This window comes from Epinephelus lanceolatus, chromosome 10 (assembly GCF_041903045.1).
Source record: "Epinephelus lanceolatus isolate andai-2023 chromosome 10, ASM4190304v1, whole genome shotgun sequence".
NCBI lineage: Eukaryota > Metazoa > Chordata > Actinopteri > Perciformes > Serranidae > Epinephelus > Epinephelus lanceolatus.
The window spans coordinates 12,062,198-12,085,408 of NC_135743.1; the positions used below are offsets into that span (position 1 = coordinate 12,062,198).

At 43.2% G+C, this 23,211-nt stretch overlaps 1 protein-coding gene across 2 annotated transcripts; it reads right to left on the reverse strand.

Annotated features, from left to right (window-relative positions):
* Nucleotides 1-653: 653 nt before the first annotated feature.
* virma (vir like m6A methyltransferase associated) lies at nt 654-22,493 on the reverse strand. Of its 2 annotated transcripts, none has more exons than XM_033640569.2 (27): nt 22,387-22,493; nt 21,782-21,894; nt 17,725-17,811; nt 15,198-15,246; nt 14,948-15,110; nt 14,683-14,802; nt 12,677-12,895; nt 11,386-12,116; nt 11,074-11,211; nt 10,721-10,947; nt 10,082-10,609; nt 9,808-9,962; nt 9,120-9,202; nt 8,518-8,611; nt 6,619-7,007; nt 6,328-6,483; nt 5,982-6,217; nt 5,646-5,898; nt 4,068-4,285; nt 3,814-3,946; nt 3,405-3,545; nt 3,158-3,312; nt 2,798-2,894; nt 2,277-2,443; nt 1,799-2,148; nt 1,139-1,285; nt 654-1,045 (listed from the first exon to the last, which is right to left on the reverse strand). In XM_033640569.2, exons 1-27 carry the CDS (start codon nt 22,447-22,449, stop codon nt 834-836), a joined length of 5,424 nt encoding a protein of 1,807 aa, XP_033496460.1. In that variant the 5' UTR covers nt 22,450-22,493; the 3' UTR covers nt 654-833. The 2 variants fall into 2 exon arrangements, with proteins under 2 accessions (XP_033496460.1, XP_033496458.1); XM_033640567.2 differs by having other exon boundaries at nt 12,647-12,895.
* Nucleotides 22,494-23,211: the final 718 nt, after the last annotated feature.

Genomic DNA, 23,211 nt, shown 5'->3' on the forward strand with positions numbered 1-23,211 from the left:
ATGTTTGTTAAATGTTTTTTGAGAGTCCTGCAATAACTCGGTGACACAAGAACATCTAATTTCTTTTTAAAGTCTAAGCTAACCTAAAACATTGAGAAATGTGTCTTGACTTAGTGTGTAATCTTTTGAGGGATTTTGAGTCTAAAGCACAGTTACACAAAGGATAACCTGTGGACCAATGGCAGCCCTCAGAAACACTTCGTGGGACGTCCTCTAGCTCACCTGGTGGAGTGGGCGCCCTATGTGCGGGGGCCGTGTCCTTGCCACAGCGGCCATGGGTTTGATTCCAACCTGCAGCCCTTTGCTGCATGCCATCCCATCTCTCTCACCCTTTCATGCTCAGCCTGTCCTGTCTAATAAAAGCCAAAAAAGCCATAAAAATAACAATTTAAAAAAGAAACACTTTGTGCAGCCGCCCAAACTTGATATAAAATGCATCCATTATATTTTAATCAGTCCATTTCCATTCCATTACTCTTAATAAGTAAGGGATAATGCCCTACAAGGTGTCCATTATCACTTTTAAACGGCTGACAGGGAGACGTTAACTGTCCTTTAACTTTTTAAGTATGATAAAGGTGATGAGCGCTCTGAGAAAAGCTTGTTTGCTAAAACACATCTGACGTGTGCTTTAAAACAAAAGCGTCTGCTCAGTTACTATGACCTTTATTCTCTGAATACAACTCATGATAACAAAACATAAAACATCAACACAGGGTCTGTACGTCGTCGCGACAACATCATCCCACCACGTTTCCATGGAGACAGTATATTTAATATCCTGATTGGTCCGTGCGTTGCCATGAAAGGCTGCAGTCATTGCCCAGGTGAATTCACCTGGTGAAGGAGCGAACGTGTCTGCCCCTGCCACCTCCGCTCCCTCCCCCACCACCACTGAATTTGCTCCCCTGAGATCCTCTGCCTCCTCCACCTCCCCCACCGCCTCCTCCAGCACTGCCGCCCCCTCCTCCCCCGCTGAGCCATGACAGTCCAGCGCCTCCTCTTCCCCGCGGGGCTCGGTCCCGTGGAGCCAGCCTATATGCGCCTGGCAACAGAGAAGAGGACATTTTGAGTTCAGTGTTTAGAGATTTAAAGTGCAAAATAAAGTTCCGTGTGTGTGTGGGTGGAGGCTTCATACTTGCTGGGGGTTGTCTGGAGGGCAGCGGTCCACGTGTGAAGTTGCTCTGGCCTCCGCGAGGTTCGCTGTAGGTTCCTCTGTGAGTGACAGCTGGAACTTGGCCACTCCATGATGAACCACGGCCTCCTTCTCTGCGTGTGTAGTTACCTACAGAACCAATACAGAGGATTTAGCTCCCTCTACTGGCCAAAAACGGCTCTGACCTGCAGTATGGCCAAATTCAAAACTACCACTAATTACTGACCAGTATGTCAATGGTTTGTCAAAAAGTGAATACGGTGGGTGCCTACCCAAAAATCACACATGATGTCGTCAGCACTTACAAACAATTATGTAATACTTTCAATGATGCATGGCAGCAGGGGAAAGTGGACACATTTCAGCCCTTGGCTTTCCTTAACATGCTGCATCAGTTCAGTACAGCATAATGAGTCCAGGGCTGAAATGTGTCCGCTTTCTCCTGCTGCCGTGCATCAGTACGAGTTTTTGTGCCATTACCCACGGCGCTGTCACACAAATGAGTTGCATTATGAAAGATCAGTATCTGTCAGCATCAAAATCTGAGCTGAGCTGAGGCTTCAAGTCCTTTAACTACACTGATTGAGCAGATCATAAACACAGGTTTTTATCAAAATCAGCTGTGTGTGTCTCTGTACCTACCGGAGAGCAGTACACCTTTGGGTTGTGGTGGAGTGAAAAATCGTGTCTGGCTGTGGAAGGTGCCTCTGCCTCTGTTGCCAGTGAACAGTCCTCTGGTGGGGGGTTTGGGGGAGTTCTTTGGGGGCCGTTTGGGAGGCAAAAGTCCAAGGGGAGTTGTAATGTCTTTAAACTCCGCCGCCACAAAATCATCCACGTGCATACTGGGAGGACGGGAGGTGTTCTGTTTGCGCTGGCGAAAGATATCGTGGGGTCGGTTGAGATTCTGTCCAAACCCTCCTCGACCTCCGCGGCCACGAGGTGCAGCCATGATGTGGGCTCTCTTTGCAGGCTCAATGTAGTCTGATTTACCGCTGCAGAGACGAAAAGGAGATGACATTCAGTCAGTTGATTTAAAAAAGAATCAAGGTCAAAGTTCTCTGCAAAGACTAACAGAACAAATATGACAAATTTAAAATGCAACCAAACACTGCTAGTGTACCTTGATGTAATGAAGGTCTCGTGCTTGTGTTTGCCCAGTCGGAAGCCTTTTGGAGCCTTAGTGTGACCAGGAGAGGAGGGCTCGGACAGGAAGGAGCGCTCCAGTTCTGCCTTCAGGTCCAGTTCTGGACAACACTCCTGAGCCAGACCCACCAGATCCACCTTCACCTGCCCCACAGACAAAGTCACAATTATTGACAAAGTGTCCATTAATATAAAGACTACAGGCTGACATATTTTTTGGAAACGCGTGGGTCATGGGATTCCTGTGGAAAATGGCCAGAACTAACAACTAATGGAAGACTTTTGAAGCAATTATTTTTTCATTTTCAAAAAAAGATGCTTTTCAGTTATATTAAAGGTTGCTTCATACATTTATATGACTGAATTGCTCATTCAAAGATAGTGTAATGATGGACTGAATGACTTTAAAACAGTTTAGTTATTTTTTGTTTCTCTGGCACAAAAATGACAACCACATGCCAGAGTGTTCTGCAGGCGCATGTACACATACACACTAACCATATCGAGATCTGCTTCGATGTCATCAGTTTGGAAGGGAGAGAACCACAGAGTCTTCAGCTGCTCATCCAGAGTTTCAGACAGAATGAACACTGTCCTACAGATAACAAAGCACAGAGGCATGATGTACTTATTGTCACATCCAGTGTTTCCTTTCACTTTCCACAAAAGCAATGCATGAGTCCATTTTAGTACATCATTTGTAAAAGGTTTAGTTTTAGTTGAGGAGGAAGCTGTTGCGTATACACGTCATGTTGATACCATGTTGTCATTTTAATAACTACCTCCTTGTGATTGGTGATTGAATGAAGACAAAAAAAATCTTGATCTAAGTCATCTTGTATCATCCAGGGTCCGTACCTGTGATTAAACTGAGCCGCGAGCGTCTCCGGTGGTGGCAGAATGGGCTCAGTTTCAACTGCAGGAGGTGCATCTGTGGCCGTTTCCAGTGTCTGCCTCAGAACAATCACAGTCTCCAACATTGTCTCCAGTGAATCATCCTCCTTACACAGTTTCTGCAGGCACAGAGTTACAGAGTCAGTTAAATGCCAAGGCAGCATCATCCCTAACTGTGCAAAAACTATACACAGGTGTGCAAAATTTGTACCGTAATCTGTTTCTCTAAAGTAGGGAGCGGATGGGAGTCAGAGTCCTCCCACTGCAGTAGTCCTTTCATCTCGCAGCCTGACAGCAACCGTGGAGAAATGAACGCCGACTCCTCGCCAGACCCCTGGGCCTCATCTACACACTGGATTATAACACAGACAACAATAAAATCCAACTATCACATAATATGTGCAACTCGGCAAGAGGAGTCTTGCATAATTAGCAATTCAGATGCACCTCCCACATGCTTGGGAATTCATACTTGAAGTGGTCGCAAATGTCCAAGTTTAAACTGCTTCCAACAAACATTTTATGATTTCTACAATTACTTTGACAGCATGTACGCTCTCAGTACACATAGCATTAACTTCCGTGTGAAATGTGAAGTAGCTATAAAACCAGGTACTGACCATTGTTTCTGTGTTGACGATCTGTCTGAGGAAGTCAAGCAGAGCTGAGAGCAGATCTGCTGAGTCCTTGTTGAAGGCAAACACCAACCTCTTCAACAGCGTGTACAGACCACCACCATGTTTCTTCAGACCACTGAAACAAAGATAAAGAGGCATCAATGTCTTGTTTGATAAAGAAAAGGCCGACAGGAGAAGGAGAACTGATCATAAAGGGAGGCAGTCGTAATGCCAAGAGACAGAAAGAGAGCATTTACACTTTGAGGTGGAAGAGTCCATAGTCGTGTTCAGTGAGGAATGTCAGAGTCCTGATACAGGTGAGGAGGAGTGGAACACTGCTCTCTGAATTCCCCAAAACCTCCAACAAGGCGTTGCACACTGATGTCATCATCTCTCGCCCTGGGAGTGCATTGGCCAGCTGCTCGGCCTCTGACACACAGGTCTCACCAGGTGGAGAAACCACCAGAGAAATGTCCTGGTGAAAATGGAAATTCATATTTTTTAGGCTGTGTCCTTTACCTCGTTTGCCGCTATAAGAAATATATCAGTGGTTCTGGGCCTCAGAGTGCCACCTAGTGGTGCATGGAGGTACTGCCAATTGGTTAGATAAGATTAAAAATGCTGGTAATTCACTATGCTAGTTATTTTCATATGTACTTGGGAATTCACATAAATAATCAACAGCAAATTAAAATACAGAATTTCAATGACAAGTTACGTTTGAATGTCACCCTGTTAATCACTACACATTGTGTGGTAGGGACAAACATGTTTTGCCACTGTCGGCTTGCTAATGTTCCCTCAGATGAAGTGACATGAAATGGATTAAAAGTGAGTGGTGAGGAAATATGACCCTGAATGCATTCAATTTGGAGTCCTAATTTATTTTAGAAACAACACATATTTAGAGCTGTTTATTCTTCTTCTTTTTTCATGTATGTTTTTTGAGGCACTTGGACATTTTTAACAGAAGTGAGTTCGAAAGGTATAGTTTGGATCTATTGGGGTGGGATTGTGTGGGCTACTTATCCATAGTTGGTGTACTACCTACAGTAGAGGGTATTGGTGGTTGGCACACATCTAGTTTGGAGAAGCGCCAGGAGAACTAACACGGAAGCTACGCAATGTACAGCTGTGGACAGGGGCAGCGACAAAACCTGTTTTGGCCAACAAGTCCAACCTATAAAATTCTATAAACCCAATTTAAGTGTATAATATATTGAGAGTATTTTCACCTCTTTACCTTCCCATCAGACAGCCTGTTCTGGCAGGGACGCCATTAACAGCCTCAGTCCCCCATCTATGCTCTTGCTCCAGACTCCATTGACAAAAACACCAATCTTGGCTTCCTGAACATGGGATCTAGCTAGTTAGTGTTGCTGTGTGACTTTGGTGAATCCAAATTAACCATTTAAAACTCCAAAGTCACACAATACCACATACTAATTGATTGAGGCAGCAGAAGACCAGCAGCTCCCATGTTCAGCAATGTTAAATCACTGTTTTTCTCGATGGAGTCTGGCTTTGAAGACAGTGATATATGGGCTTTAGTTCCCCAATGGAAATTGTTGTGAAAAATATTATAAAAACAGTGACACTTAAACTGATACTGATATTTTTAGGTGGCTAAAATATGTTACATTGCTGCCCTGTCCATAGCAGTACATTTCTTAGCGTCCATGTCTGGCTTCTCCACACTGGAGGCCTGCCGACTGACATCTACTGTAGGTAATACACTGACTTTGGATAAGTACCTCATACAAACCCACTTGAAAAGATCCAAACTTTCCCTTCAAGTCATAAAAGGTTGAGAATTCCTGCACTGTACTACTTACCTGGTCACACAGTGACTGTAATATTGTCCCGACTATTTCGCTGCACTGCTGCTGCTGCTGTAAGGAGTGGTCAGCTGGAGGAACCAACAGAGACAGCAGCAAGGGGAACAGATCGGCCAGCTGTTCATCCCCGGACACAGACCCGGACAGCAGGTGCAGTGCTGCGCTCTTACAAGATTTCTGTGACACCAGAGCGTCCATCAAGGAAAGCAGACGCAGGACCTGGCCCCAGCACATGCCTTTCCCCTCCGCCCTGCAGTTAGCACATTGCATACACTTAAAACACAATTCACAGCATACACACAAACAACTGAGTGTGTGTGTTTTTTCACTCACGGCTGCAGCTCCTCCAGCAGCAGCTCCAGCGGCATCTTCATGATGAGTGTCGCAGTGGGTGAAGACAGGTCTGCCAGCTGAACACACATTCTCCTCAGCATGGCCAGGAGAGGAGGGCAGCTGGTGGCACATACACACCTCAACGCTTCGGAAAACACTTTCCACTGCGCCCGTATGTGCATGCTCCACAGCTTCCTTGTGTTTAAGGCTACGGCCACATCTTGGACTGATATCACCTATGGAGCCAATTTAAGGTCTATTAACACGAGTGTGTTGATAATTTGTAATCATCAGAGGGTGAAGGGAAGTACAGGACAGATGGGTGACCAGTAGGATAGACAGTTACCTGAGTGCTCTGCATTGGCAGTGGAAGAGGCAGGAGTTCAGACAGCAACGTCAGACCAGAGAACAGACCTTCAGGAGCTTTTAGCAGTGAGCTCAAAACCTCCTTTAGCATCAGAGACCAAGTGTTGCTGGCCAGAGTCTCCTCTGTATGAGTCACCTGCACCAAAACACACACACACACACACACACACACACACACACATAGACTCAGAATAATGATGACTAATAACACTTTGTGCACAATATTTCTTGGCCTTAACAAACATGCCTACTTTCTTGCTCATTCACACACCTCTTCATTGACACCCTGCGTGAAGGTGAGCAGTACATCAACGATAAGTGCCTGCACTCTTGTCTCCTCTCCGTCTAGACGTCCAGAAGCGGGGATGGAGCACACTATCATGTGGAGCGACACCAACACGCTGGCCACACGCGTGTCCCTGAATTGGAAAGCTCCCCCGCGCAGCAGCTCCATCAGCATGGTGCGCAGCAACCGCAGTGTGCTGATACATATACTGAGGATCATGCAGCGCTGGGGCGTGGGGCCCATGTGTCCGTGTACACGCCATGGCTGCAGCAACACGCTGCACAGCTTCTGTAGGACACGCACACACGTATCCAGACCCTCGCCAGAGAACAGTTGGACCCCTGCAAGACTCCACTTAAGATCCCTCTGCTGACCTGTAGAAAGAAGACACTGTGATGAACGTGTCCAATATTGAACAACAGCTCCCACTTCTATAACAGCCGACATTAACAAACACGGTAACCAGTTTTACAGCTTAAAGGTACCCTGTGGAGTTTTTGACCACTTGTAACTATGAGCACAGATTCTTGCTAATGGTCTCCTGCTATTCCATTGATCTACAGGTGGTGATAACACTATGAAATACAGCAATGTGCCAGCAAAAGCAGGGAGGAGGACATCTGCAAGCTTGTAATTGTGGATATAAACAATGCAAGATTTAAAATACTTATAAATCGTCTTCTCAAATGTTTTATGAGACAGGAAATCTATTAAACAGGTTTGTTACACACAATGTGCTTTGGTGAATTACACACAAAAGGACACCTCTACAGGAACAGTGTGTAGGATTTAGTGACATTTAGCAGCGAGGACTGCAGATTGGGAGAAACTTTGACCCATGCTTACCAACATTTTTGAGAAAGGAAATTGGGGACACAGATGGTGAGGTGGAAGCCTGATTGTAGAAACTGCTAGATATTTTTGCTGCATGCCATTTTAGGCTTTGTCTGTACGTACATGTTTACTCTGGGTCCTACCCACTGTTTTATAAACGAGACCCCCGGTAAAGACAGTGAATAAAGCAGTTTCACCCTAAAAATAAGTGATTCTCCAACACAGTTCAGCTCGTCCCAGGCAGGCTACCTGCACCTGCTAGTCTGTGCTCAATTTTTCTCTCTGATAACTTAAGATCCAGACGTTCAAGAGGTGTTTCATGGGGAGCCAAATTATTCACAGAGGTGTCCTCCTCCCAAAAACAAACAGACCAGGGGTCTCATTTATAAAACAATGCGTAGGATCCATACTAAAAATGTACTTAAAGGCAAAAGCCAAAAATGGTGTGCGCCGAAAGATATCCAACAATTTTTACAATCAGGCTTCCACCTCACCATCTGCGTCACCAATTTCCCATCTCCAAAATGTTCCTAAGCATGGGTCAAAGTTTCTCCCATCAATTCTGTTTTTATAAATCACAACTTTTGCGTGGGAGGTGGCGTACGCCTCTTTGAGGCCTCGCTTTGTGCATACGCAGTGTTTATAAATGAGACTCCAGATGATTTAAAGCTGTAAATACACTGAATAAGACAATTTCATGTTTAAAAATGGTGTTCTGTCGCTGCTAATTGCAGAGGGGCTGCTAACTATGGTGGCCAATGTAAAACCAAAATGGCCCTATCTAGAGACAGTGTTTGGTTTGGGCTACTGTAGAAAAATGGCAGTGCAATAAGATGGACCATGTGGACGGAACTTGCTCCCTATGTAGATATAAATGACTCATTCTAAGGTAACAAAAACACAACAGTTCTTATTTTCAGGTGATTATACACTAAAGAAAACATACTTCTTATATTATATTCCATTTCTGCCAATAGAGCCCCCTAAATCCTACACACTGGACCTTTAATATTCAAAAAATTAAACAAAAATCATGTTTAGTGTATTTACCCTCTACAGCAGGTGGAGCGGAGGCAATGTGACAAAGGACCCTGAGAGCAGTGACCAGTCCAGCTCCCTCAGCGGTCAAAACATTTTCCACATTCTGAAGTCAAGAGAGGACACATGTTTAAAATGAAACATAGTGCTGATATTTGCATACAGCCTTGACTCAAACATGCTATAGTGCAGTTACATGTGTGAGCAGTTCAGACTTGTCGGTGACATTCCAAGGAGATAAAGTGTTTATCTGACGGCTTAACGCTACAAAATTAGATGAAAAACATATAGTTGAGTGTGTAACTTAAAATAAAAAACTGTACTCTCAGAGTCCCGGTGGAATAGGGTAGGGTGAGAGATCTTGATTTCTTCACTAAAAGAGTGAATGGATTCACTGAATTAAATGTTATCGACAAATCATTGGCAGCTGCCCAAACACAACCAGCTCCAACTGAAGAGATTTATCACTCAATGCATTAACAGGACTCAGAAGTTATTAGGAGTGTCTGCGGGGTGATATAAAGAGATGAAAGCTCACACAGTTAATGAAAATGAAAATGTAGTGAAATATTGCTTTACTTCAGCAGTGCACATCGTGAGGGACAGATCCGTACCTGTTTGATGTAGTCTATGAGGGTGGGAATGCTGCCAATCTCAAAGCGGACTTTTTCCAGAGGCTCCAGCCATTTGCTGAGCTCTGAAGCACAGAGAAAGAACAAAATATTAACAATAAAAAACAAAAACACACCTACCAACAAGTCTAACATATGGCATGATAATTTACAGGGTTCCCACATATATTTTACCCATGATTTTTCAAAACATTTCCATTCATTTTACATTATGTTTAATCCGATTTCCATGACTTTAAGTAGTTTGAAATGGGTGGGCTTATAGTGCGATACAGCCATACATTATTAAACATGCTCGTCGCAGGTATCTGTGGATAAGCAAACTGCTAGCGCTTGCTTACTTTACTTGCTCATCAGATATTGTTGCCACCAACTAGCTGCATATAAGACCAAACTGGCAACAAAACATCAAGGAAGAAAACAAAAGATACTTTAGATGTCAATGCCATTTGATGTGTTTGGATTATAATTTTGACAAGTTTGTATGCATCTAGTTCTTGTTAAACAAACATTTGTTTTATAGACATGTCTGACAGTTCATTTGTGACCTTGTCTGAACCTGGGAGTTCAATATACCTTGATAAATAAAGGTTGTCCCTTCAGGCTTCCCCATCCAAGTGCATGAATGACCCGACATACTGGCTGGATATAATTTATAAGTAATATTTACCCTGCAACTTGGCATTTAGGTCATCAGCCTTGGCTATGGTGAGTAGTGGGGCAGCAAATTGTTCCATCATCCGCAGTTCATTAGAGGTCTGTACCACTAGTAACACCAGCATGCAGGCGTAGTTATATGTCACTGCTTTGCGAGCTTTGGCCTCACTACAAGAGAAGAAGACAAAAAAGTGAAAACATACCCAGAAATCACTGCACAGGTGCCTGAAATAAAACCAAATCATACAGAAAGAGACACGCAGAGAAGGAGAAGACGGCTGCTGTACCCCTGTCCGTCCTTGCTGTGGTGCTGAAGCAGTGTGACCAGACACGACAGGTTGTTATCCAAGCTGAAAACATGGGCCACAGCACTGCGACCAGTCTGTGTGAAGGTCATCAGGTAGAGCGCATGGAGCATGCCCAGTACCTCCGGGTTGTCACCTTCCTCTAGCCCAGCTCCTCCGTCTCCTCCCATGGCCACATGGCTCATGAGCTCTGACACGCCCTGCAGAGCATGCAGCGCCTGCATTAGCCACACGCCGAAGCCCTCTTCACCAAACCCTGGCCCTGTGACACCCCCCTCGCCCCCTGTAATGGTGGTCTCCTCGCTCTCAGCTTCTGCCATTGATGCCAGGAGACGCAGTAGCAGATTTGCGGGAGTGGGCTGGGCGAGAAGGAAGAGCAGGCCTGACTGGGTGAGCGACAGGAAACGTAGGAGCTCTCTAACAGCTTGGGTGACACCGAGGTGACCGGCTGCTGCAGCCGCTGACAACACCGCTGCTGTGCTCTCCAGGAAATGGCACGCATGCATATACCTGAGAAGTGCATAATAACAAATCCAATCAAAGACTCACAACCACATATAACTTTATATCTGAGTGTCTGGACTGTGTGAGGTTTGAGGTAACGTGTGTTTAAATGTGTACCTATACAGAGTTGGGTATGGATCGTCCCTCTCCTGGGGTCCTGTTACTCTTGCAGTCGTCGGAAAGGCTTTCCCAGGTGGCTGCACCATGCAGTGAGGGGCTGTTTCTAACAGGTGATGTAACTCTTCCAAAACTCCCGCCAGCCTATCAAGCTCTGCCTCGCTCACAGGGGAGGAGTTGATGGATGGTTCCTCCTCCATGGGGCTCTCAGCCTCTTCCATCTCCTCCTGAGATTGACAGTCAGTCAACGATTATCATGAAAAATGCACTTTGAAGTCTTTGAAGTTAGTAACATATGTGTGTGTGTGTGTGTGTGTGTGTGTGTGTGTGTGTGTGTGTGTGTGTGTGTCTACCTGCTGTGGTTCACTCAGTGCTGCTGCTGCACGCTGCAGGTCGACCAGTACCTCATACATGTGGCTTTTCTGTAATATGGCGTTGCCAGCTGTAATGACCCTCACTGTCTCTTCACGCAGGAACAGCTGGACTAAACGCTATAAAGGACATACAGCTTAGTGTCAGATAGTAATGAGGCAAAAATTCACCATGTTGTTCAAGTAGTGAGTGTTTCTAAGGGTGTTCTGTAAATGTAAAAAGTGGGCATAAATGTAGCAATAGTGTGTTGACAGAAAGAACATTTGAAAGTTTGTATACTTTATGATGCTAACCTGATAGCCACTCTTCTCTGATTCTCCTGCATGCAGGAAAGCCTCTGCACCAGCAGGAGCGCTGGTCAGAGCACCAAGCGCTTTCAGGATACTCAGCTTCAGTGTAGAGGAGACATGGTCGGCTTGGATCAGCTCCAGCAGCACACCCAGGGCCCCTTCTCGCAGCAGCACTGTGAGGCCCTGTGGGCACTCTGCAAGCTGTGAAGCTAGCTTGGCACCAGCTTTCAACTGTCTGAGGTTAAGAGCAATGGGTTGTGTGAGAGCAATCTCCATGCTCAGAGCTTGGAGCGCCCATTGGACTAAAACTCCGAGGGGTTCCTCCATCTCACTCTCTCCTTGTTTGACTAAATAAGCCAGCCCTTTGGCCAGTAGTGCAGGTGCCTCCTCCAGAGCAGTGACCCAGCGAGCATCTCTGTCATCTCCAATACTAGCTAGGAGCTCTTTAAGCTGGGCAACAGCCTCAGCTTCCTCTCCACCTGCTGGTTCTTCTGTTCCACCAGGGTCTCTGGGTTCCTCCACACTGGCCTTCTCAAACTGGGTATCAAAGCGAGTCTTGTATGGAGGAGTGAAGTAGAGCAGGGGCCTGAGTTCTCGCTCATATGGGTCATACTGGACTGGTGGGACAGATGCCAGGTCCTCAGGAGTGTAGTCCATGTCAAATGTGGGCAACTTGAAGCTACCGTTATCCAGATCATCCTCATCGCTGGAAATCTGCTCATAGCCGTCATCACCTGGAAGATTGGGAGGGATGAAAGAGAGAGAAATTTGACAAAAGTTAATGTTTGAATCGTTCAACCATTGTTAAAATATGTGTGTGAAAAAAAAACGAATGAAAATGGGGAGGCCAGCAACTTCTACATATTCCCTTGATCATTCACAAAATCATACACAGACAAACCTACTCACACACGGTGCCTCACTGCAAACATGCTGGGTTAGTTTGACATGCAGGATGTGACTACAGCACAAGCATCAGCCATGGCTGTGACAATGATCTCCACATGACAGCTTATGCATGTTGATCATAAGCCTTCAAAGCAGCTTGGGAGAAAGGCTAGTTGAGAGTTTGCAGCGCCTGGCGGTTGTAGATGGAGGCAGCATGCCACAGCACACACTCTCTCCAACTGTCACTCAGTCCCAAATGGACCCTGCTCCTGTGGCCCCCGGGGGAGTCTGACGAGTTTGCAGTACCAAGGGGTTCAGGGCCGGGCATCCATTTGGGATTGCAGACTATCCTACTCTCACAAATTAACTCCCCTACCTTCCTCCATCTCCTCTTCCTCGTCCTCACCCTCATCTTCCTCCTCCTCTTCTTCCTCCTCTTCGGGAATGCTCCCCTCAGTTCGCGCATCTTCTTCCTCCTCTTGCTCCTCCTCATCCTCCTCCTCATCGCCTTCTTCCTCTTGTTCAGCATCTGAGTATGTTTCATCAGCTGGCAGTGATCTTTCAGGAGACACGGCCTCCAGGTAGTCGTCACGGCCCTCACACGGCTCCTCTTTGACCACGCCCACTGTAAATGTCACAAGACAGACCGTAGGGCACAATGTTAGGCGAGCATCCCCACAGGGCACACATAAACATGCAAACTATACATTTATCTACACAAGAAGAGGCCTACTTAGGCAAAACAGCTTAAGGATCATACCTGCCATTTTGGATGTTCTTACACAATGCTTTTGCTGTACATTAATGTCAACCACTGTCAGAAGGATAACACTTTTCATATATGTTTTAGCGACTGACAGGCAGCCACTGCTTTTCATTCATTTCAGTACATTGTGAGAATCAGCATGCAGAGACTTGCTCAGGAACGCATTATCATGAACATTATGTGCCCTTCACTTGTACAAGAACACTTAGTTTTCAAATACACTTAAAACACGGCAGGGATTTGCATCTCCGGCTACCTGCTTGAAGGTGTGTCTTCAACTGATAACGCGCTTGTCGTGTGTCCATGACATTTTAAAGCAGCAGGCTGATCCACAGCTTTAAGGTCGTTATTTGGCTTCGAGTGTTTTTCCATCACACAGCACAGCAGGTAAAATAAGTTCACCTGCAGTAGGTGAGCTATTTGCAGAGGTGCAGTGAGAGCCTGTGGTCTGCAACTCTTCTGTTTCTGCTTGTACTCTTCCTCCCTGCAGTTGCTTGTTTTTATTGAGGAATACCTGGTAACAAAGTCTGGCTAATTTCATGACAAACACATTCTACTTCTTTTATATTTTTCAAAATAAAAGTCCTGTTATTTCACATTTAAAGCTTTTATTGTGAAGCAGCAACCTAAGGAAATGTTTTCATCCGCAGTAAGTTACATGACTCCTGTACAGCTGAAAGCGAGCATCAAACAGTAAAATAAAGCAGATGTCTAAAGTACAAACAGGGACGCAGTACTCAGAGCTAAAAACACAAAGACTTTTAAAACATCTTTCTGTCTGGTCTCCCGCAGAGAAATAAGGCGCATCTGCAACCCACGGTTGTTTAAGGGGGAGAATGGGGGATTATCGGGGAGCTACAGTCGATGGGACATCACTGCTACCCACTTGGAGGTGGTATGGTATTCTTTTGGCCCCGACTCGGGAGATGGTCCATCTCGGGCACGACTTGGTGTGTCTAGAAGGCAAACTCAGCGCAGCCAAAAGTGCCAATGGAAAAGCCCTATTACAACTGAATCACCATGCAATGATAAGGTTACTGTGAAAAATACAGGACGAGCAAGGTTCACCTCTGTGTGTTCATCTTCTTATTCCACTGAGCTAGAGGCCTGCTGTGATTGCATCAGTGTAACTGATGGTGAAAACACTGGCAACCCTCTGAGATTAACTGCCACATAACAGGGACGTTAAATGACTGTTGTTACGAGGTTATTGCATTGTTATTGCTTAGAAACGCTGCCCGACATGTATGTATTGGATTGGACACTGTTGTATTAGATGTCACACTTTTGCCTCTAGGATGCCGTAAGGCTATCTGAAATCATCATCATCTGAAAATGTGTTTGGTTCTGAATAAAAAAAAAAAGCCGGAGTAATGAAGGGTGTTAGCTGCAGCCCTGTCATAGGCTCTACAGTCACTTCGCTGTTCTCTGCTACTAACAAAGACAACAAGAGTCGCCATCGTCATGCTAAAACCTTTTTTATATGTATTGTTTAATAAAAACTGTAAATTTTATGCCCTCAATGTAAATTGGTACTGATAATGGTATTGAATATCGACATTTTTTCAAGGCATTGTATCAAAGTTAGAAGTTCCAGTATCTTGAGAACAGTATGTGACAGCAGAGTACAGATCTGCAGTTCTCACCTGTCACTGGGACCTGCTCTTCATCATCATCATCTGGGGGCGGAGGCCCAGGAGGAGTACGGGGCCCTCTGGGTGCTGGTCTGGGTGGGCTGCCATTGTACTGGTCATCTTTTTCCCACTCTAAGAAAACAAACCGTACAATAGATTGACAGTATAATAAGCAAGTGATGGAAAAAAGGAGATAACCTGGTCACTGGATGTTTCAGTTTCAAGAGGTGGGTGTGAAGGAGAGCAAATTCGCCAGTTTCGTTTTAATGATGCGCACCTTGTTTAATGATCCGCTTGGGCCCACTTGGCTGTTGAGGGGGTGGGGGTGGAGGAGGAGGGGGCGAGGCTTGGTCATGTCCATGTGAGCGCTCTGCTGTCCCGTACACTGCTATCGTCAGACTGGTGTACCAGCCACGTAGTACCAGGCCGTCAGTGTTCACCTGAACGCACAAACCCCATTTAATTATTCACAAAACAACATAAAAAAAACCCAATGATCTTATTTGTGGATTATTATTATTATTTACCTTTCCACTGGGTCTGAACACGATGGACTTGTTCTCATCATATTCCAGACTGAGGGCAGAGAGAAAGACAGGGCAGATTAAAACATCAGCTCAAATATACACCAAGGCTGAATGATTCTTGAACTTGTGTATGTTTGCTCATCATATTAGAGATTTTAGTGTAGAAAAATAGCGTGCGAATGCAACAAAGCTAAGCAGCAATCTGTTAAGTCCTAGATAAACCTCTTTCCAAACAGCACAAAATTGCTTTGTAATTATGTCTGAAAACCACTCCGTCATCATGCCGTACATCCTTATCTTTTTCTCCTCCGCTCTGTATTGCCCAATGGCCAATAAAGAGCATAACCTTTAAAGAGAAATGGCTTATTCAGGTTTCACTATGGTAAATTTAAAACTTTTAGAGGAAGCTGAATATAATGTGTTTCAAGACACTTAAAGACCTGCAGATACTTTGAGCAGAATTATGTTTTTCCCCTTCTAATTTAGTCTTTTCTTGTGACTTACAAGCACCTTGTTCTTTTACTGCTGTTTATGTGTATGTATGTTACGTGGCAATATTGTATCAACCATGGATGCCAAGTATGGATATTTGTTATTGTAAAACTTATTTATATTGCATGTACAAAATAAACATTTCTGCCTTCTAGAATAATAAAATTAGTTTCTTTTTTTAGTCAACGAGATACATTTTGCTGTAATAAAAATGGCTGAAGTGAGATGAACAGACTGAAACTTTACCTTGTTAGATAAAACAGGTGCTGCTTTAAGTCAAAGTCTCACTCATTGTCACACATCTGAGCGTGTGAAATTTGTTCTCCGCATTTGACCCATTGGTGAACAACAGCGGTGCCGCGCTCGGGAGTCATGTGGTGATATAACTCCCCAATTCCAGCCCCTGATGCTGAGTGCCAAGCAGGGAGGCAATGGGTCCCATTTTTATAGTCTTTGGTATGACCCGGCCGGGGATCGAACCCACGACCTCCAAGTCTCAGGGCGGACACTCTACCACTAGGCCATAATTTGCATTTGACAAAAGGTAATAAATCACAACATATCGAAATATACATTATCGCAATACTCAGCATAACGCAAAACATAATACTGTATCCTGACTTAATTATCGTGACATCATACTGTGGAGCCTCTGGTGCTTTGCACATATTTCAACACTCTGTTTAACCCACATCCCATCAACAGGAAGTGGGCGCCATATGGTTTTCCTGGATTATAAAACTGAGATCAAACAGTAAAACTAAGCAATGCTGATCAAATTTCAATCAGATTCAGTTACTGTGTTGCCTGTTTGATTTAAGAAACACGTTTTAGCTTAGTGTTTGACCGTAATTCAAGATCATTCGTTACCAGCCAGCCAACACTTTCTTTTTTGGACGGGCAACTCGTACTAAGTCACCTACCAGCAGGAGCATTAATTGGGCCGGTGCGGCACAGTACATTCTGGTATTTGAGCATTTTCTACCTCTTGAGCAAAAGCAAATGCCACAGCTCTTTTTCTCTGTTTTCTCTGGTCACGTAGCACCAATTTTTATAGAATTTGCATCTTTTTACTGCATAGACAGCCTTATTTTATTTAAGACCATTTTGCCAGCAGTGGAACCTCTAAAAATTATTCAGATAAAATAATCTGAGAGGAAAGATTCAGTGTTACATTGAACTGGTCACATTGCACTGGCAGAATGCAAATGGTCCCAAGCAGACATATCTGAGTTTTATTGGGTCACAAATCAAAAGGTTGGGAGCCACTAGTCCTAATCAAACATCATGTAACTGTCATGGATTGGGTGCAATCAGGACCAGGAGGCTTTGCAACATGGTAGATAACACACCTATACTGTCATATTTCATGTCACAAAAAGGCAAAATGTCATGAAAAACTCATCTGTAAAAAACAGTATTATCGGGGTTATCTGGATCACCCAGATCCTGATTATCACCTCAGCTGACAAAAGGATTCTTGTGTCAAAGACATGTCGGTAAAATTTGTCTTTGACATTTAGAAGATACTTTAATAGCAAACAGACAGGTAAAAGATCTACTCCAAACTTTCCCAGCAGAGATAATAACTCGGGTGCGTCGTATTTACAGTTTTAAACAATCCTTACACAACGGAAGACTCTAAATACAAGTTCACGCTGTGCTGCTGCTGTGCACACTTCAGTTGTTATGACAGTGCAATAAAAAGGTTGGACTCAATCATTCCACTATTCATCTATTCCATCGGCACCTGTTAGTTTTTGCGTCACTTTCAGCTACTGTGTGGGTGGGGTTGAGTTTCTGGACAGACCAGTTGGCCAGCATAGGAACAAAGGGACTTGAATAAGGGTGGGTGCACAGACATAAACACACCCATCGCTCCAGCCTGTGAGAACAGGGCTCAGATGCTACCATGACTGGTTCTACAGGTGAGACAGACACCTGCATTTTAAGCACTTTTGAGATTTGACCAGGTTAAGAAGAAATAAAGGAAAGTCTCGGAGCAAACCCAAAACAAAACGAGAGTGATTCTGACCTGCCCAGTCTGTGGAACACGGGGTTGTTGGGTTTGGTGACATTATTAAAGAACAGCTCCAACTGGAAGGCGTGAGGAGATGTCTCCCTGGAAACACAGAAACATACACATGCACATTACTATGGCAGTCAGGTCCTGATTCAGTCCTGTTCTATACAGCAGGTTTTACTGATTATTACATTATACATCAACACAGGAGTGGGCAATATGACAGTATAGACTCAGCGGCCATTTTGTTAGGTACATTTATACAATCTATCCCAATTCAATACAACAGCTCTGCCATAAATTCAACTTTTTTTAAGTCTATAATGTTCTGTTTTTGTTGATACTGTTTGACATGTGTCAACTGAATTAAAAGTCTATTGTTGTGGTATAGTTTAAAGGTTTAAATTTTAAAGTTCTGCAATGACAGCACCACATATTTATGCTATGCTACAAACAGCAGCGGCGCTACAAGGTGCTAAGTGTCAATTCTGTGTTGAGCGATGCCCGTTTTTCCCCCTGTGCACCAAGAGTTGAAAAATGCTCAGCGCCAGGTAGAATGCTGTACTTGTCATTTTCACACTGTCACTTTTGACCCAGCTGTTCATTCACAGTGGAGGAGGGACAAATACCACAAAGACCAAATGTCACATCTTACATGTACTCGTGCTAAACAACAAAAACAATGGAAGAGAAATATGTTAACATACTGTAGGCTACATAAATTTCCTCTCATGAGCCTACATAGACCGGCGGGTCTGTCATCTCTGCCTACATGCTTTAGCCGTCCATTCATTCATACATTTTTACTGTCGCAGAATTTCTGTATCATAGCAACCAGATGAAACCAAAGCATCTCTGCTGTAAGACGGCATCGTCAAAGCGCTCTCAAGCACACCCAGCTGGGTGATTCCTGAGGAGTGCCTGGCATTTTCAACCAAGAACAAAAAGCTTTGGTGGACACGGCCCTTTAAAGAGAATCAGTCATTGGCAATGACAGTCTTAAGTCTTAGGCTCCCATCAAAAATGCTCGTTAAATATGTTTAAAATGAAAGTTGTCATATGGTGTTGTACTGGACTACATTATATTCAGATGAGGGTTTCTAATTTTTGTCATTACATACATGATGGGCTAGAACATTAGAAGAACCTCCAAATATGATTCAGTCCAGAACAACACCACTATGAACTATGACCTCACTCATAAACACATAATTAAATGAACAGTTCTATGATAGTGTTATCAAAAACTGAACAATATAATCATTACGATCTGCTCAGGTGTGTGCATTCGTTCAGTTAAATTACATCACACATTACCCAACAGGCTCTGCGGGAACCAGGATCCACACAACAATGGAGCTCGGATGTCAAACTACTTTCTTACAGGCACACACATACAGCTCAGGTATCTGCAGCAAACAACCATCGCCAGAGGCGACACATCAGTGGCAATGAGGTTAAGTATTTACTGCAACCTCCTAATTCTTTTCTCTCTCAATCCAGTGCTGATACCTGGAGTCTGGGTATCTGCTGATACTGAAGAGTATCAATATCATACCAGTGCTCTATTTTTCCCAAATTTCAATCTACATACCACATATTGTATAAATCATTTCAATGTGAGGTTAACATGTGGTCAGGGAATGCTGTAGCACTAAAAACAGAGTCAGCAGTGCACCATGAATGAATGAATGAAACCAATAGTGGCAATGCTGAATTTTAATATCAATATAAATATTATTAGCCACATGTAAATTATAAAATTTGTTTATTAAAAAGAGCTTAAATTAAACAGGAATACTAATACATATACAGTACAGGCCAAAAGTTTGGACACACCTTCTCATTCAATGCGTTTTCTTTATTTTCATGACTATTTACATTGTAGATTCTCACTGAAGGCATCAAAACTATGAATGAACACATGTGGAGTTATGTACTTAACAAAAAAAGGTGAAATAACTGAAAACATGTTTTATATTCTAGTTTCTTCAAAATAGCCACCCTTTGCTCTGATTACTGCTTTGCACACTCTTGGCATTCTCTCCATGAGCTTCAAGAGGTAGTCACCTGAAATGGTTTCCACTTCACAGGTGTGCCTTATCAGGGTTAATTAGTGGAATTTCTTGCTTTATCAATGGGGTTGGGACCATGAGTTGTGTTGTGCAGAAGTCAGGTTAATACACAGCCGACAGCCCTATTGGACAACTGTTAAAATTCATATTATGGCAAGAACCAATCAGCTAACTAAAGAAAAACGAGTGGCCATCATTACTTTAAGAAATGAAGGTCAGTCAGTCCGGAAAATTGCAAAAACTTTAAATGTGTCCCCAAGTGGAGTCGCAAAAACCATCAAGCGCTACAACCAAACTGGCACACATGAGGACCGACCCAGGAAAGGAAGACCAAGAGTCACCTCTGCTTCTGAGGATAAGTTCATCCGAGTCACCAGCCTCAGAAATCGCAAGTTAACAGCAGCTCAGATCAGAGACCAGATGAATGCCACACAGAGTTCTAGCAGCAGACCCATCTCTAGAACAACTGTTAAGAGGAGACTGCGCGGATCAGGCCTTCATGGTCAAATAGCTGCTAGGAAACCACTGCTAAGGAGAGGCAACAAGCAGAAGAGATTTGTTTGGGCCAAGAAACACAAGGAATGGACATTAGACCAGTGGAAATCTGTGCTTTGGTCTGATGAGTCCAAATTTGAGATCTTTGGTTCCAACCGCCATGTCTTTGTGAGACGCAGAAAAGGTGAACGGATGGATTCCACATGCCTGGTTCCCACTGTGAAGCATGGAGGAGGAGGTGTGATGGTGTGGGGGTGTTTTGCTGGTGACACTGTTGGGGATTTATTCAAAATTGAAGGCACACTGAACCAGCATGGCTACCACAGCATCCTGCAGCGACATGCCATCCCATCCGGTTTGCGTTTAGTTGGACCATCATTTATTTTTCAACAGGACAATGACCCCAAACACACCTCCAGGCTGTGTAAGGGCTATTTGACCAAGAAGGAGAGTGATGGAGTGCTGCGGCAGATGACCTGGCCTCCACAGTCACCGGACCTGAACCCAATCGAGATGGTTTGGGGTGAGCTGGACCGCAGAGTGAAGGCAAAGGGGCCAACAAGTGCTAAACACCTCTGGGAACTCCTTCAAGACTGTTGGAAAACCATTTCAGGTGACTACCTCTTGAAGCTCATGGAGAGAATGCCAAGAGTGTGCAAAGCAGTAATCAGAGCAAAGGGTGGCTATTTTGAAGAAACTAGAATATAAAACATGTTTTCAGTTATTTCACCTTTTTTTGTTAAGTACATAATTCCACATGTGTTCATTCATAGTTTTGATGCCTTCAGTGAGAATCTACAATGTAAATAGTCATGAAAATAAAGAAAACGCATTGAATGAGAAGGTGTGTCCAAACTTTTGGCCTGTACTGTATGTGTATGACTGGTGAGGGGGAGTCAGTGTTAGGAAGTGACCTCATTTATCATCCTTGAGCCTCAGGGTAGAAGCTCTTTCTGAGCACAATCTATTGTGCATTAAGCCAAACAAGCCACTCTTTGCAGGGTGTTGCAGTCATGTTTGGTGCAGCGATGTTCCCCATCAGGATGCTCATGATGGTGAGGTTAAACCCAGAATTACCTCAAGCATCTGGTGAAATAGTCTGCCTTGCCAATGACAGAGAAACTGTGTTTACTGCAAATTGGTCATGTGCTTCATAGAGTGTGCATCTGCTTCAACAGTGATACAGATCTGGTGTATCAATTGGTGTGTCCCATTGACCCACCTAATATTGCGTACACCCTTGTTGTTATGATGGGATGGACAAATTATTTGAAACACCTCTCATAATACAGAACTTGTATACTTTGACAGCACCAAATGAGCATAGAGGTGAATGAACAACTATCTAAAACAGTTTAAACAAAAACTGTATATTATGACCTTCATGAAGGAGGATTTATTGCAGAGTTACTTTATTAGACTGCAATGGCTTTATCCAGGTGGACTTTCTGTACAGTATGCCAGCCACTGAGTGTTTGAGGGTGTCATGTCACTCTTACCCAAATGCTCTGCTGTCGGGCAAGTTGCTGTGTGCTTTGATTCCTGGAGGAATGACCCGCACCTCTGTGATTAGCACCCCGCAAGGAAACCGCACCACATCCACGTTGGTTAACTGCAGTGCGTTAAACATCATAATTAATACAACCATTTAGATAACAGAATGTCTTCACTTACCATACTAATCACAACTTAATATAAAGACCAGAATGGTCACTTTGGCTGCCTGCTATGAGGTAAACACCGCCAGGTTAAGACTTTACAGTTAGCATTAGCTACTCAGCTAACTAGCAAACAAACTGCGCAAGGATGCAAAAGACAACAGCTCAGTGTCGTTCTCTGATAATGTTGATGAAAATACATTTGACAAATATTTCCAGGAACATTAGCTGTACATTTAGGCAACACTGTAGTGAAATAAAAGCTGTGAGTTGCAATGTTGTCATAACAATCATTATACTGCTGCTAATGTTAGCCATGTTGACATCGTTAGCTTGGAAGTTTAGCATCATTCTCCAAAACTCTTTATTAAAACCGATTTAAGTATTGAATGCATGCAGCTGCAAAGTAAATATACAACAGGGTGGTAATGTGTCAGAAATATTACCTCCGCACTTTGGTGCTTAAACGTATCTAAAAAAAGAAGCTCCGTTGAGGTGTCCCCCGCCATCGCTTTCTTGCTCTCTGTCCGGCCAGGGGTACACTTCCGGGATAGTGATTACTTCCGGGGCATGATTTACAGCGCGAGCGCTCCTCTGACATGAACACAAACAAATGAATATAGGAAATAGATTTTTATTTCTTTAATTTAAATTATTATTATTATTAGAAAATTTAAAAAATCAAATCTAAAATAGATTAGTTAATCAATACATTGTTATTTTTATTTTTACCATTTTATTGTTATTATTATTGTTATTATTATTATTACTGTTGTTGTTGTTACAATTAATAATATGATTAATAGCTCCATATTTCATATAAAAAAGTCTACTTTACAATAACTTTGTATAACAATACACTTTAACTTTTCAGACAATATAGATTTTTTTTTACTTCAATTTTTAAAAAATATTGAACATAAAACCGGTACATTTGTGACAAAACATGAACAAATGTAAATAAGAAATAGATATACATATTCATATTCAAAATATAAATTAAAAGGAACGTAAAAAAAAATTTAGAAAAAGAAATTAAAAGCAATCTAATTCAGATTACTTGATTATTAAATATCCTTATTCTTATTTTTATTCTTACTATTATTATTGTTATTATTATTATTATCATTGTTGTTAGACTGCAGGAAAATCATAGGCTAAAGCTGTAAGACTATTTATAATTGTATAAATTTAATATCTACATCTATCATATAATAAAGTATATTACAATAACTTTGTTTTTAATGTACCTTAACTTTTCAAGAATATTT

What these genes read in the sequence shown, in the direction of transcription:
- virma (XM_033640567.2), bottom strand. Translation starts at nt 22,449, where the DNA reads ATGGCGGGGGACACCTCAACGGAGCTTCTTTTTTTAGATACGTTTAAG. An exon ending in CTGCTGGAGGAGCTGCAGCC is followed by an intron (nt 5,899 to 5,981) that starts GTGAGTGAAAAA and finishes TGCTAACTGCAG; the next exon opens with GGCGGAGGGGAAAGGCATGT. An exon ending in TCGAAGCAGATCTCGATATG is followed by an intron (nt 2,444 to 2,797) that starts GTTAGTGTGTAT and finishes TCTGTGGGGCAG; the next exon opens with GTGAAGGTGGATCTGGTGGG.